Consider the following 16,453-nt stretch of genomic DNA (forward strand, 5'->3'; position numbering starts at 1 on the left):
TACATAGTGCTTATCTATCTACATACCATAATGTTGTAGGCTTAATTTCTAATAAAAACTTGCTATATGGTATCACTCACTATTTTGTTGTGTAGCAAAATTTCTAAACTCTTGAATTATAAATGCTTAGCTTTAAAATTTCTTGGTATGCTTGTGATTGAGTGTTCTAAATGTAATACTTCTTCAGCTCCATTTCTACTGAAATGTATCTTAGAGAAACTGTATCTTGCATATTTGCACAGACTGAAAATTCTGCTTTCCATTTCATAGGATAAGAAGTGGGTTCTCAATCATGAAGATGTCACACTGGGGGAATTACTGGGCAAAGTAAGTAATAAAGTGAGGTAAATAACATTTGAGTAAGTATACTGTAATCATTAAGCTATTTCTCTTTACCTTTTCTTTTAAATTGCTCTGGTATATAATTTTTACGTCATTTTTTACACTAATACACAAGACAGCCTTATGCTTTAAACATGTGTAAATCACACTTGCTAGTAAACATTATAATGGTTGTGCTGAAAGTATTTAACTAGCATACATATTTTTTCTCTTTTGGAAGTGTTTTGAGCTAACTTGATTTCAATAAAGCATGATGTGGCTGTTTTACTTTCTGTAGTTGGAGAAAAATGTTACAAAATATAAATAAAACATGTAGAGAAACAGGTGTATGTTTATGCTTTTGTGTATAAAATTTGATATGATATGACTAAATGATTATTTATTAAAACAAATACTAATTGTTGTGCACGATTATTTTCACTCATTCATTGATGGAATTAGATAATTTCACAGTCTTATTAAATCTTGTATAGTTCATAAACATGTAGTTTACAAAGTCTGTTTAGAAACTACAGGTCTTTAAAATCATGCAAACTTCTCACTTTTTGGCACCTTTGCACCTGCAAAGACCATTTTGGGTGTTACTCTGGACACAGAGTAGTTTGAAAAGATTTTCCAAAAGCTGAGAAAATAAGATTTAATGAGGAAGAGACGAATCAAAGCAGTTAATTGCATTGTTACTATGGTACACACTAAAAAAATTAGTAAGGAATTCAAGATTGGGAAAATAAAATACTGCCATAAACTTCTGTTTCCCAGGAAAAAAAGCTCTTTGGCAGATTAAGTTGACAAAAAGTATGACCAGATTGAGTTGTGCCTTCATAAAATACAGGTACTGCAGGATCTTCACATTCTTAAACAGGATATTATCAATGGAGAAAAATAAAGATGTTCCAGCCACAGAAAAAGCTTTGACTTGTTAAAAAGAAATATGAATTAGTTTCGATTTAGTGTAAAGACAGTTGAAGCAATTTGAAAAGCATTTTTAGTAAATTCAATTTACATGTGCATTCCATGTTTTTAGCACAAAACATTTTTAACATTCAGTAAAGGAAACTCAGAATTTTAAAGGAATTATAGAAGATGTTCTTTAAAAAATACAGAACAGGATAAAAACTTTATTGGAACACAGCATGATTCTTATGCATTCACCTCTAAGAAGATGTGGTCATACTAAAAAAGATAAGAATGACAGGAACATCCGCATCTGTGTGACAAAATGTGAAATAAGCTATAGCCATTCACCACAGAAGTGAGAAATCTGAGAGTCTACAAAACCTTGAGTAGCCTGGAAAAGATGAGGAAGAAATCACAAAATTTTAATGTGTAAAAGATGCAAGGTTTAAAAAAGATTAAGATTTTCCTTCACTTCAGGGGTGAGTGGTCATTTTATTTACTCAGCATTAATTCCATAATACCCCACAAAATGAAAGGTGCATAATGGGAATGTGGTATACTAAAAATCATGCATCTAATAATGTTGATTATTGTCAATAAAGACTTAAATAAAGATTAGGGTGGGTTTAGATTTCACTGTTAAATACTTCTGACTAGAATGGTAGAGGAAAAGTGACCTGGGAGCAGCTCACCTGCTTGCCTTGGGCTCCTCATGCCATTTCAGATCTGAGAGGTAGTGTGCTAGCCTCTGGAAGTGCTTTAGAAGGACTGTCAGAGATCCTAAGCCTCACTTGCCAGCTACATCTTCCTTGTCCCAGCATACAGGAAGTAATTCTGCAGGCATGTTCAGCTCTGCATTTCTTCCCTTATTACTGGAAGCACATTACTCTTTTCCGTCTGAGTTTCTTTTTTTCCTTTTCTGTCATCTTACTTTGGCAACACTAAATTCAGCTGCATTATGTAATTAAATCTTCATAACTCAGCAAAGGAAGGAAAAAATCTCCAGCAGACTTTTTTAAAGTCACATGCAGCCCCAGACACCAGGACATAGAAGTGTAGTATGTCTAGAAATTAATCAGATGTAGTTTCAAAATTGAGTTGGGAAGTTTTTTCTTTGGGAAATACAAAGCTTAAGTACAAGTGTGAGATCTGTAGTTTTCTTCTTGTTTCCTTCTCTTGAGTTTTTTTTTTCATTGATACCAGTGTTTTATACCTCACAATTTCCTTCTTGTTTCAATTTGTGTCCTGATTAATTTTCCTTTTTATTAAATAAAAATGCATCTTCGAATTTTGGTGGATTATTTTCTGGTATTTATTGCTTCATTTTTCTTCTATGAAAGCTAAAGAAAGCCTAACGTGCCTTGGGGGTATGTTGTTCACTTCCTAAAATATCTGATTACAAAAGGAGCTGCTTTCTAAAGTCTTGTCCAAAGGGAGCCTTACAGATTTGTCTTTATAGAGCACTGCTGAGCTTGGGTTTTAAAGAAATTCTGAATCACCACACCCAACAATACATTTTGCAGTGGGTTTAATTTATGATAAAAATTAATATTCAGTGTTTTCATTCTTTGTATTTTGTATTTTTTCTTTCTTGTATATGAGAATGTTTATGTTATTTTGGTGGGTTTTGTCACAGTTTTTGAGATCAGTTTTTGGTCTCTTCCAGACTGGGAGTTAAAACCTATTTACAAAATACAATAGAGTGAATATGAAAAAGTGCAGGAGTAAGAATAAGAAGAACAAAGTACTACAGTCAATGTCAGTTGATTTGAAAAGTTACTAAGAGATTTTATGAGAAAATTCTAATTACTTAATTAATGGTGGTTTTTTCCTCTTTCCAGCAAGGTTGAAACAGAGCTCATATGCTGTGTCCATATAGTAGATGTACTATGTCAGAGTGAATGGCTTAGGTTAGGGCAGATACTGAAAGAAATTCTCATTAGACTTCATAAACACTTCCTAGAGTTCTGGTCTACTTTCAGTAGCTCTCTGCATTATTTTTTTCTGGCAATTCATTAAGATTTTATTTACCTGGAATGATCTTTTTTCTCCCGATTTCAGGGTAATTTTGGTGAGGTGTATAAAGGAACATTAAAGGATAAAACCCCTGTTGCTGTAAAAACTTGCAAAGAAGATCTTCCTCAGGAACTGAAAATAAAATTTCTGTCTGAAGCCAGGTAGGTTCTCTAAAATTATTTGTGGCAGGTTTTTTTTTTTCAGTTTTTATCACCAGATGCATTTACAAAACCTGACCTTCTTTAAAATTCAAAAAAGCAGAAGTCAAACTTTTCCTTCCTTTCTCTCTCTCAGTACATCCACAACTGTCGCTCTGGTAACTAAGCATTGGCATTTTTAACACGTGAATGCAGTAGCATTTTCACTTGCTGAAACCATCTCATTAACACAGCAAGCCACACCTGTAAAATAAAATTTTGTGCTTTCATTCTAAGATGTGCCATGAGGATTGGGATAAGAAGACTAGAAGATGTTATTAATTTAAGTGTGATTATACCAGGCCTAACTCCTGCCTTATATTCATGGCTAGTAGGGGTGATCAAATGTGCCCAGATTACTTTTCTTAGTGGGGTATAGACCCCATTTAGTAATTTTCTCTTTGTAAGAAGAGTTTGCTCCAATAGAGGTATTTTATACTGTGTCAATCAGCATGAGATTATATGCTTATTTTCCAAATTATAGACATGACACAATGTGCAAAGCATTCTGAGTGTCAGCTGATGTGCATAGGTAGATTCTGAGACTCCAGGGAGAGGGCTGTCTTGAGATAAATGTAATAATTTTTAACTACTTTGCTCTGCTGGGGTCCCAGTTGTTGGTTTCTCTGGGTCTGGATTGAGAGCACTTGAGACAGTAATTCATGTTTGGACTCAGGTGTTTATTATTTCTCATCAGAAGAACAATCTCACTACTTTGAGTTCAGCAGCTTTTCATTACAATGCACAAGATGTCTAATAATCTCTTGTTACAAAGTATATTAAGACTAAACTATCCAATTAAGAACAAACACCTAGATGATTTTCCCTTTTAACCCAATAACTGATCCCAAAGTGGACTTTTCTGCCCAATTACAAAATGCCACCCAAACCCATGAAGAGGAAGAAAGAAGCATGAAGAAGAAACCCTGCGCCCTTCACCTTGCTTCCATCCACAATATACTAAAAATCCCAACTAAATTTCTCACCAAGTGATACACCTACACTGCTCTCTATAATCTATGTCACACTTTTGTGGATTCTAATCTATCTTGAAGTCTAGTAAACTTCTCCATGAATGAGGGTCAAAGTCAGTGCTCCTCTGGGGGTCAGGGCACCCCAGAGCAGACAGAGAAATATTCCCAGTGCCCTGGGCTTCCACATTGCCCCTTTTTGCTATGAGGCTTCATATGTTTTAGCTTCCACTCCCAAGCCAGTATGATCAGTATTGGAAAAAAAAAGATACTATCTGTGTTTATAGAATGAGGATCAGCTACCCTATCTATTGAATAATTAAAAAAACTTGTAACTTGGCAACAGCAGAGATATGTCATTTGTTAAGCAGCTTGACACTAATAAGAAAAAATGGTCTGAAGAAATGGAATGTGTTATTTTTCGCTAAATGTGTGTGTAGGTTAATATTTTACTCTTGATCCTTGGGAAAAAGGGAAAAAGAGGAGGTGCTTTGGGTCAGCAAATATCAGAAGGAACATTTAAGTTACAAGGTCTTTGTAGAGTTTTTTCTTGCTCTTCTTTTCACTTACAAATCATAGCATGCTGTTTTAGGCTGGAAGTGTTCTTACTAAATAATTGTGTCAAAAGATGTAATTTTTTCATTTAGTTCTCAAAAGTGATGTCCTTATAGTCTTCTAAAACTTACTGTATTAATTAATCTCTCAAAGTAAAATTGGAACAAGTGTGCTTTTGAGCAGTACAGCGGGGAAGCATACAGGCAAGCTGTGCATACTGTTTTGATGTAGCTCTACTTCTGGTCCACCTCTGAAATTCTGATTATATAGGTTGTATCTATATCTATACCTATATATCTGTAGGTTCTATAAGGGTTCTATCAGGCAATTTTTCAGTTTATAGATAAGTGTCACATAGACAAATGGTAAAATTATAATAATATTTTCTGATATATTAATGAATCCGTTATTATTTTCATTTCAAACAGAGTGGTGATTGATTTGTTACATTGATTTTGATAACAGTAATGATATTTTTTTCTTTGATAACAATAATGACATCTTCCATTAAAGTAACATTAAAGGTTTTAGATATTTTCCTGTAATATTTAATCAGCCTGTACAGTCAAGTTTATTAATATAATAAACTTCCTGTGTGTTTTGCAGAATACTTAAACAATATGATCATCCTAATATTGTAAAACTTATAGGAGTCTGCACTCAACGACAGCCTATATATATTGTTATGGAACTTGTTCCAGGTAATTGTTTTTTTCCCTTTTTTTTTTTCAGCATATTTCCATAGGTTTCATTGTTTCCATAATGTGAAATGTATTGTTTTCTATTTGTCTTATTCTGCCTTCTTATGACTGACCTCAAATGTCACCTGTGTGGCAAACCTTTGGAAATGCTGGATTCTACTTTGGAGTGGTTGAGCTCCACATATCTGTTGAGAATTTTACTGTAGCCTTTAAAGACAACAGAAGCTTCATTATTCTTCTAATGAGATATAAAATGTTATTTCCTTTAACAGTAGAGTTAGTTAGTGAATATTAATAAGTATTTAAAGAAACTTCATGTCTGGGTAATGTCTCAGTTGTAATAATTCTTGTTTGGGTCACCTCTATTAATATGCATTTTTTTTCTTCACCAAAATGTATTGTTTGGTTTTAGGGTTGCTCTTGATTTATTTTTGGAATTGGGTTCATTTTATTCAGCAATGGCTGAAGTGAATTTCAAATTACTGGGATGATAACAGCTTTTGGGCAATTTTACCTCTTTGTTGATTTTCTCAGCTGCTGGAAAATGTGTTGGTTTGGTAGTCTCTAGTACTGCTTAATATGCAACACTGTATTTGGTTTTTATATCACTGAATTTATCTTCAAAATTATACAGCAAGCTGCTTTAATAACCATTTTATTCAGGAAGACTTAGATTGCTTATAATTCTTGAATACTGGTTGTAGAGTGAGAGCACAGATGAAATATTTGACCTTGTGGAGTTTTCTGCCTTTATTAAATTAGATTATACTAGATTGTTATATTTGTATGCACAATTAACTTTATTAAAATGGAAACTGAAAGCATTGCCCTCAGTTTTAAGGGGTACTTTAGTAATCAGCTTCTCCAGACATCTCTGAAGATAAAAGTAAATCCTGATCTTTTGACACCTTCATCATTCTGGTTCAGGTTTTTCAGAGCCTTGTACAAGTTGTTGAAACAGGCTAACGCAATTGAGGAAGAATTGAGTGAGAACTTTCTTCTGATTCTTATGCCTATTTTGCAGTTCAAGTCTATCCAAACATTCTTGGGATTGAATTTGCTTCAGAAAGAAGCCTCTTGCAAAGAGAATTGTTGCCCTGATTCAATGGTCTGTAAACCCCTTGGGCTGGCTGCTCTGCCTGCAAGCCCTGATAAACAAGTGTCTGCCTTCAAGCTGTCACACTTTCCCACATGCTCTTACATGTTGGCACACCAAAAGACTGACCATATCAGCAGAAAACATAAGGATGCCAGAGAAATGTCAAATCACTTAGATGAGTAGAGAAGCAGATTCTGATGTTACTGTTTTTCTCTTTTTCTAGTGACAAGTTTGGATGAGATTACAAAAAATGATAGTTAATAGTGCTCTGACTTGGTATTTAATGCTGCCCTTTGAGGAACAGGATAGTGGTAAATTTGTCTTCCACTTGACACTAACTTTCTCAGTATCTTCATTGTTTTGTTTTAAAAGTGTTTATGCTTGAACGTGCTTAAGCAGTTTAACTCTGACATTCTGTTCAATAATTGAAAATGTCAAGTTTTAACTTAAAATTGTGTTCTGTGAATGTATGGCTGAGAACACATGTAATTTATAAATGTCTGACAGTTTTTTCCCTGAAGATAAAATTAGAAGCATCTCCATAAAACAATGGATTTTTCCTGTGTTTTCTGACTTCTGACTGTTTCCAAATTTCCTGCCATTTTTGTATCCCAAATACACCTACTGTGTCTTTTGAGACTCCTGTGGTGTGGTTCCATAGCAGCTAATTCTGCTTTGCATTGCAAATTCTGATTTAAAATCAGTCTTAATTTATTCAGGTCTTAGAAATGTATATTGAAACGTAGCACTTTATATATAGAGAGGTGCTACTCTGTTAGTGATTCTGTTATGAACTGGCTGTGCAGACATATCTTTGTTGCAGGTGCAAATGGGATTAAAAACCGTGCATATGGGTAAAGGCATCAATGAAAACAGTGAAGAAGGGTTGCAGATGTATCTTTAATTATGTGTCCATTCTTTGTTACGTGCAAAAATAGCCCAAATGTTGCCAGCAAGTAGCAGAGAAACAAAGTTGTCAAAGACAATTATTCTTTGCAGTTAACTCTTTTCTTAGGGGGTGTTAACATAAGTGACATGTCTTGTAGTAAGAACTTAATCACTTTATAGTGCTAAAGAAATAGCAAGATGGGTGATGTAGGAAGGATTAACTGAAATAATAAACAATGTAGCATATCATGGATATATCAAATCACGGAATCATAGAATGGTTTGGGTTGGAAGGGGCCTTGAAGATCATCCAGTTCCAACCCCCCCTGTCATGGGCAGGGAACACCTCCTGCTACAACAGGTTGCTCAGAGCCCCACCTTACCTGGCCTTGAACACAACTAAGTACATACTTGTAAGAAAAAAACATCCTTTACTTACTGTTCACTGGCTATTTGCCATACTGAACCAACTGTACATGTCCTCCCAGTGTCAATCCATCATAGATTAGTCCAGTACAGAAGGAGAGACTTGGTCCTTTTCACAATCTACCTATCAAGAAATTAGGGAAAGGTCTTAATGTACTGTATGTGTGTGTTATATAGATCTCACTTTAAGGGATGCACAGACAGAAAAATGTGTCTGATCTCCCTGCCATTGGCTGGGTTTTTAGAGGGCCAGGTCTCTTCTCTTTCTGCAGGTTCCTCTGCAAATGGGAAGGAACATCTTGTAAGCAGAATGTGTGCACTGTTTATTTATTGTAGAATTCAGATTTAGTATTGCTTTCTATAAGCTATTCTTTTAATTGTTGAAGAAATAAATTAAGTAAAATGTTCTTTGTCGTATACTAACATAAGCTAAATTGTATGTAGCAGCAATTTCCTTCATGTATATATGGAAAGTTACATGTATGCAAGAAATGTGACCTAAAACCACCATTCAGGAATTTGCAAGTTACTAGGAGATAATTTTTTTTTAAATTCTAAACAAATTTTCCTGCCTTTCCTCCCCTCACCTTCCCAAAATTACCAAGATAGCTATCGAAAAAAAAAATCAATAAACTGTTACTATTTTTGTTATTAATGTTTTATGTGTTTGTAATTTGAGATCTATACACGAACCCGATTTGCAGGCTTAATTTTATCTAGCTAGCATCTATGAAAAGGGAATTTAGCTAAGCGGATGGTTTATAAATTTCTATGGTTGCATAATGGATAAATTTGCAATAACCTTTAAGGCACTCTTACAAATAATTGATTTTATTCTTTTTTACCTAAATGACATTGAAATACTAACTGAAAGGATAGACAGAGTGGATCTTTATAAGGGCCCAATGCTGTAGTTGCTTTTCAACTATCATGTAATAATAAAACCCCCTGAATTTTACAGTGGCCTGGTTTTCTTCTGCGAAGTTTTTAGTAGACTAAGAAATGCAAAAAACAACTCTACTTGGAAATTATTATCCTTCTATTAAAACATTTTGTGGAGAATTTAGCATAGAGATTTCCCCTTCTTCTTCTTCTATGACTTATGACTCTTTCTCTATGACAAGTGTTGTTTCTAGTTTGAAAATATTAGGACTGTTAAAAAGAATGCTGCTTAGATAAATCAGACTGTTGCAGCATGTTAGTGTCTTGTATGATTCTGAACATCATATAGGTTGCTAGAGGTTATTTTCTTTGTAATATTCCTCTTAATTTTTACTGCTTTATAGGTAAATACTCTCTAGGATGGGTTTGATAAGGTGTGTTGCAAAGGTCACATTTGGTGGAGTTTTTTTCTGGTATCTTCTGATCTAAAAATAGGAATACTGCACTGTTTCATAACTGAATACAATTGAATCTGTTGTGATACATTTTAAGTACGTAATTTATCCTAAGAAAGATAGAGGAAGTTAAAATGAGAATTGCTAATGAATTTTGGGGAAAGAAACCCCGTATGTTGAGGCTTGCCAAATGCTTGATGATAGTGTAGAGCCATGAGTTTGTATTGTCCTATGTACACTTGACTGACCTGACTGAAAAGTGATGTAGTAAATGTGCAACATGAGTCTTAAAGCTTTCAGGGGGAATTGATGCATATTTGCAACCATTGGAATTTTCTAATGCAGATAATCATTTGTTAGGGATTGTTTCCTACATGAAAAAGAGCAGAACTTTGTGTAAGAGTTTATAGTGCTGTGTAAGAAAGAATATTACTTTCCTGTAATGCCAAGTCAATCTGAAAAACGGAGCATTATACTCATAGTTTCTGTGTTAATTTATTAATTTTTCTTTGCTCTGTGTCTGTTGTCCCAGTGGAATTTCTGTGCTTTTTCTTGCATTGTTGACCTTAAAACTGAAGAAAGAGAAATAATTACGAGGAGCTGCTTTGGTATTCAGAACAGTGAAAGAACTATTTGCCATTGTCTCTTTATGTCACACAGGGCATAAGGAGTTTTCATAACAGCTCATTTTTAGCAAATTTATATGATGATCGAAAAGACTGCCTGGAATACTGCCAGAGTCCAGACTGACAACTGAGACAAATGGATGCTGAATTTTGTTGGGGCGAGGAGAAGGTTTATCAGGAAAATGCTGAAGGGGCTGCAGCAGGGGCTGCTTCCTGTTCTTTTCAGAGTGAACTCAACATCTGTTCATGAAAAAAAAAAAAACAGGAAAAAAAAGAAACTAAAATCCCCTTATCTTTTACCCTTTTTAACTGTTATCTTTCTGGCCCCAACTTCTCTTTTAGTGATCATGGGCGACAAAATGCATTTTAATTAATTGCAGTACTCAGGATCATTTAACTGCATTTTCATTTGCTTATAATTTATCACTCAATCTCCCATGTAATCAAAAAGGAACTGCAGGAGTCCCATTAAAAAATTGAGTGTTTTTTCCTCTTCCTTTAGGGGAAGAACAAATCAAGATCAAATGTAATCTCTAAGATGCAAAAAGCAATCCTAAGCTACAGCATTCTTTCCTCTCCTTCTTTATGTTAATTTCAATTTACTTGAATCTTAGTTAGTCCTGAAAGGAGAATTTTAATTTAGAGGTAGGAACTTTGCGTGTCCCTGAAATATGTGTTCTAGAACGGGGCATTTTGAGGATAGATGTGGAATCCTGTGGTGCAGTTACTACTTCATGCAACTATTTCACCATCTTATCTTATAGCTATTCTATGGTACCTCTGTCCCTCCAGCAAAGAGTCTGCACAACAAGCACTATCATCGTGCTTGCACCAGCTCTATCTGAAAAATTTGTCTAATTAAAAGTAGATGCAAACGTCTTTGTGTGTTTCAGTGCTTGATTCAAGGTAGTAGATGGAAGCTTAAAGTCACATGTTTTGTGGCCTGCTCCTTTTCGAAGCTGAAATGTTTAATCTCAAGTTGGTAGCTTGCTTTCTATGTTTTGGGTTTCTATATATTTAAACCTATATATATTTTTATAACCAACATAGTTAAAATTAAAACCCCAAAAATATTTTGGAATAATTTTATTTCTGCTATGTCAGGCATTCATATATAGGCAATTCAAGTGTCTGTTGAGTCTTAATATAGCTTCCTCTGGCATATGCATTATGCTAATATGATCCGTGATGAGGATATTATATATTATGGTATTATGAAAACTAGATTATATTCCTGTCCCAGGACCTTGCTTCAGACAGTTCTAAACAGTTTCCCAGCAGCTGTCTCTTGGCTCCTGATCCATTCTGTGGCCAAAGACCATATTTATCCTTTTCTAGCAGAGATCTGCTCTGATCTGATTCTCATCCCCTCTCCCCAATGTGTTCATGGACATTTTTCATTCTCCTACTAATGCATTGCATTTCACTGGAGTACCAGTGTGCCTTCCTGATGCCACTGTAGAATTCCTTCTGATAATAGATACCTGGTTTAAAAAAACCATCTTCCTTTTTAACAAACTTCACAGGGAGTTGGTGTTCGTTGTTTTAGCTAACTCATGTTGGTATGTTCTGAATGCTGTCAGCTGGAAAGAGATAGAGTTATTCCTGTACATGTAAACAGCTATGGATATATCCAGTAGTCTAGTGGGAAGATTGTCAGAATTAGGTTTCAGCTGTACTCAGCTTATATCCAGACATGTGCAGCCAGTTTCCAAGAGAGAGTTCAGCAAGGTCATAAGTTCTGTCTTTGCAGCTGGACAAGGTAACCTGTAGAGGTCTGTTCTGAATCATTTGTGATGCAAATTGCCTGTGCCGCTGATTCAGAAACAAATCAGAGGCAACAGGTTTTATTAGTTCAGGTGTGGCACTGCTGGATGTGAAGTGCCCTGACTCCCAGGCACACCTGGAAAGAGCACAGCCATTTCTGTCGTGCCTGTACTCAGAGTTACCACTCCTGGAAGTGTTCATAAAATGACTAAACCTGGCACTTTAAGATATGGCTTAGTGGGCATGGTGGTGTTTGTGTGAAGGTTGAACTTGATGATCTTGGAAGTCTTTTCCAACCCAAGGGGTACTTAACCCAAGTGTGGGGTTACCTCTGAACCCTGTTCATGCTGTCCTACCTGTGGTTGGCTTTGGCCTGGCTTAGTTTATTCACTCTCTTTCTTCTGAAATGTGACTTCCATTGCTATTTTCTATGTTAAGGCACTTTTTAACTTCCATGGGGTGTGTTATGTCAGAAACATGTACAAATAAAGCGTGATGTCTTCCTGACCTACCAGACTCACTTTTTGGCTTTTGTTGGAAAGGAGGGCTCTAGGGCATAAAATGTACAAGTTCCTACAGGTCCATTATAGGTAGTGCTGGGCAGCTGATACAATTGACTAAATCTTAAATTACTTTTGTGGAACTGCTCTTATTTTCTGCATGTAGTGGTAATTCTGAGCATAGCACCAAATCACAGCTGACTTCATGCATTTCTCTTGTTACTTGCACTGGAGCCAGTAAAACCATTTATAACCAAAAATTCAGTTCTGAGACTGAGATACGTATAATTTATTTATTAATATGAAATGCAATATCCCTATTATCTTGAGCTTTTTGCTAAATTAATTATCTTCTTGGATAAAGGAGAGCAGATGCTAAGACCAGCTGAAGTACATGTATATCATGGCTTACTTGAGCCTTAGATGAGACCTCCTGTCTCTGAAGTGCCACTGATTTTATGCACAGGAGATGGCACAGGCAGAAGCTATCAGGAATGCTGCTTGATGCTAGGAAATATGTGAACTTTTACTATCACAATGTGTGATTCAGCTGCTGTGTCTTCTACTTTGGTGTTTTTTTTCTCTTTCCTACTTTTGGAAGCAGAGATTTCTATAGAGATAATTAATGTTTTTTTCCTAATTGCTTCTCTTTAGAGAGCCCCTTAAACTTTATTAAAGTTTTGCATGATCTCACTTGTTGGTTGTATTGGTTGTACGTCCTCTGTAGCTGCCTTTTGTGAGCAGATTTTGGATCTGAGTCCTATCTTGCAGTCACATCCTGAGTACACTGTCAAATTAATACAACAACAAAAAAAAGGGTCCATCAAATTCCAATTAGAGATAAGGTGCAGTCATAGTGATTGTCTGGCTTTGTTTTCTATTCTGTTCTTCTATTTTTCTCTAGTCAAATACGTTATCTTCTCATTATTACTGGTTAGTGAAGCCACCCTCTGTCTACCCTACAGTTTCTCTTCACACAGATTCCTGTCTAGGTTTTCTCTCACTTTATCCTCTCAAGTTTCCAGCTTCCCTTTTGATTTGTCCCTGTGTCTCTGCAACTGGCTGTGCTTCTGCCTGTGCCATCTCCTGTTGTTGGGCATTTCACTCAGAGAGCCAGACACCTCCCATAGATTCCTTCTCTCCATGTGTCTAACTTTTCCCTCTCCTCACCAGGCCTCCTGCAGTACACACACAGACCCTGATTCTTCTTCCTTGCCTTGCTCATAACCCTGTGGTGCTCCTGTGTCTCTTCCTCCCTCTTTGCTTCATGGATTCCAGATTATTAAGAAAAGTCAGATTCCTTTGTAGGTGGTGATTAAAAATTCCTTTTGTCTCAGAGCTACTGTTTAGTGAAACAGGACCAAAGCTCTGGTCTCATTTATAGTAGCATTTCAGGCTATAGTTGAATTTTTATCTCTTCACATGGTCTAGGCTTTGCTGTTACTATATTTTTTTACCAATATTCTACAAAATCAAATCAGCAAGTAGATTAAACTAGAAAATTCATTTTTTAAACTGAATAAAAACAACCAAACATAAAAAAATAGTGAAGTGTTTTGGTAGTTGCAAAAACTTCTGTATTTGACTTCTTTCTTGTTATTTGTTGTTATTCACCCTTTTTTTCAACTTTGCCTAGAGCAGTTTTTACTATAGTAGCTATTTAATGTGTCTACATTTAAAAAATGTTCATAGTTTTTCTTTAGATTAAAAAAATCTTCTGTTCTTCAGGTACATTCTGTTTCACATCAATTATCATGTCTCTGTAATCTGCAGTACTTTTCAAGGCCTTTGATTATGGATTATTGAGCATAATCAGTTTACAGGAATTATTTATTGAAGAATGGAAGACCTCCTGGGGAGGTCTTCCTTTCAGGTAGCTTCTGAAGTAGGTTTTATCTCTACACTCACAGTGGGTATCCTTACAGCCACAATACTAAAACATAAAGAATCCAAGTAGTCTGGGTAGTGTTGTTTTGGCAGCACAGAAGACAAGGGATACTAGTTTTGGATGCCTCACTATGATTTCTGGTTTCTTCTTGACAGGTGATGGCAGACTCTGTTTTGGACAGGCACGTACATCACATAGGATATTGAGTTCATGTTCTACCTTATTTGATCCACCTGAAATCTAAAGCAGGACTGCTGAGCATTGTCAATATTTCCTTTTTTTTTGATAATCATATGTCTGTGGTCTGTCATCCAGTTGAAAGGAAGTGAAACAGCATGCATAAATGTGTTGTAACCTTCTTCTTACCTTCATTTTATCACAGTGCAGTTATTTTGTGCTCATGAGTCATCTCTGTTCTGATCTCATCACAGGTTGTCTGCTAAAAAGCCATCCACAGCACAGTTCTGGTACAAGCCACATTTTCTCTTCTCTTTACTTCTTTGCTGTTGCTGCTCCTGTCCTTGGCTCTCAGTGCACACTATTGGTTTAATTTTTTTTTCTTTCTTCATATTTTGTTTTAACATACAGATATTTCTACTCATACTTCATTACTACCATTGTTAATAATACATTGGCAGCACTTGGCATTGTCATAACAACTTCTGTTTGCTTTGCTTTACAGGAAGAACAAAGTTTTAACTGAATTTCACAATAGTACTCTGTATGCAGTTAGAAAAAATAAACCTTGGGTTTATTTACAGTTTCTGTTACTACATATATAAAATAAAAGAACAAAAAAAGGGTGTAAGTAGTGCATGGCACACAAGTGATGCATTAATTGAAGTGTGAAGGCTAGTACTTTATTGAAAATGTGTTTTATCATTTTTAAACCCTTTTACTTTAAATAGTTTGTCAAATTGCTTCTTACATACTTAAAAAATATATCTCCTAGAATTCCCTAGAGATGCATTTTTACTATTTTAAATTCATAGAAGTAACTCCATTTGGGCTTGTGTTTTTGATCCCATGTATATAGGATTAAGATACTGGTCAATAAAGGAAATTCTAAATTGCTTTAAGTCTACTTGGAATACTGACCATTTAAATTCTCAAATTTATAAATACTTAGAGATGCAGATAAAGGTAATTTCAGTAATATTGCAATGGCCCATAAAGCAATTAGGAATACTGAGTTCTAAAGCTCCCTTGGGTTAGGTGACCTTTAGGACATGTGGCCACAAGCAAGATGCATCTGCATGATGAATATGTGTATAAATATAAGAAGAATTAAGCAACCACTTTAAACAAACATAGTTAAAAAGGCTGTTTAACAAAGGAAATTTCCCCACTTTATTGAAATTTATATGTGAATAAGAATACATATAACTTCCTATAATTTGTAATAATTTGTATTGTATAGAACATTTATTAATATTTGTATAATTATTTATAATGTTATTAGGGTACTAGATAGAGATACAATATATAAACAATGTATATCTATATACCAATTCAGTGGGAGATTTCCCGTCATCATTTCAAAACATATTTTAGTTGTGTTCAGTGTCAGAATGGTTGTCAGAATGATGCCAAGAGTGCCTAGAGCAAGTAGGTAGGTGTCACTGTGGACACTGGCTCAGGAAAACTCTGAAATATGTGGTCATAGTTGATTATAAATGCCAGTCAAATCAGAGATTACCATAACTTAATACTTCATAAACCCATTTAACATTTTTCATTGTTGTTTCTTGGTTTCTTCTCATAAATGACAGGGTTTTTTTTTTCCTCTTCCAAAGCACCAGCTTGCTTTTTTGCGTGCAGAGGAGTGAACTGTTCTATTACCATATGCCACTTATTGTACAACAAGAAGTTTGTGCTGTAAAGCACAGCCAACACTAGGAAATGCTGATGCGTGGTATTTTCACACTCGCAGAATTCCAGCATGTAGTAAGACATAGTTCCCATTCACAGAAAAATACATGAAGGGCTGTGTTCAGAAACCCATTTATAACAGGCTGCTCACATGGAGCTTCTGCTTATGAATCTCATTTTGTCCTCTACTTAGTAAAATAATTATGTTGTACTAGGAAGGGACTCCAATGCTGTTATTTATCCTCCTGTAAACCAAAAACAGGCAATCCATCTCTGCTAGGTGATAAAATACATATATTGTTGTAATTTTTTTTATAATTCTTAACACTGTTAAAGTGTACCTCATTTTCTAATGGTGTTGTGGGCCATTT

At 35.2% G+C, this 16,453-nt stretch overlaps 1 protein-coding gene across 7 annotated transcripts in view; it reads left to right on the forward strand.

Annotated features, from left to right (window-relative positions):
- FER (FER tyrosine kinase) overlaps positions 1–16,453 on the forward strand; it is a 159,179-nt gene that overhangs the window by 106,193 nt on the left and 36,533 nt on the right. For all 7 annotated transcript variants that reach the window (XM_039733403.1, XM_039733399.1, XM_039733401.1 and 4 more), the window contains 3 exons: positions 271–327; positions 3,301–3,416; positions 5,585–5,679. In XM_039733403.1, the coding sequence (XP_039589337.1) occupies positions 271–327; positions 3,301–3,416; positions 5,585–5,679 (268 nt within the window). The remainder of the gene's footprint in view (positions 1–270; positions 328–3,300; positions 3,417–5,584; positions 5,680–16,453) is intronic.

Source organism: Passer montanus, unplaced genomic scaffold (genome assembly GCF_014805655.1).
Source record: "Passer montanus isolate IOZ18808 unplaced genomic scaffold, ASM1480565v1 scaffold87, whole genome shotgun sequence".
NCBI classification, from domain to species: domain Eukaryota; kingdom Metazoa; phylum Chordata; class Aves; order Passeriformes; family Passeridae; genus Passer; species Passer montanus.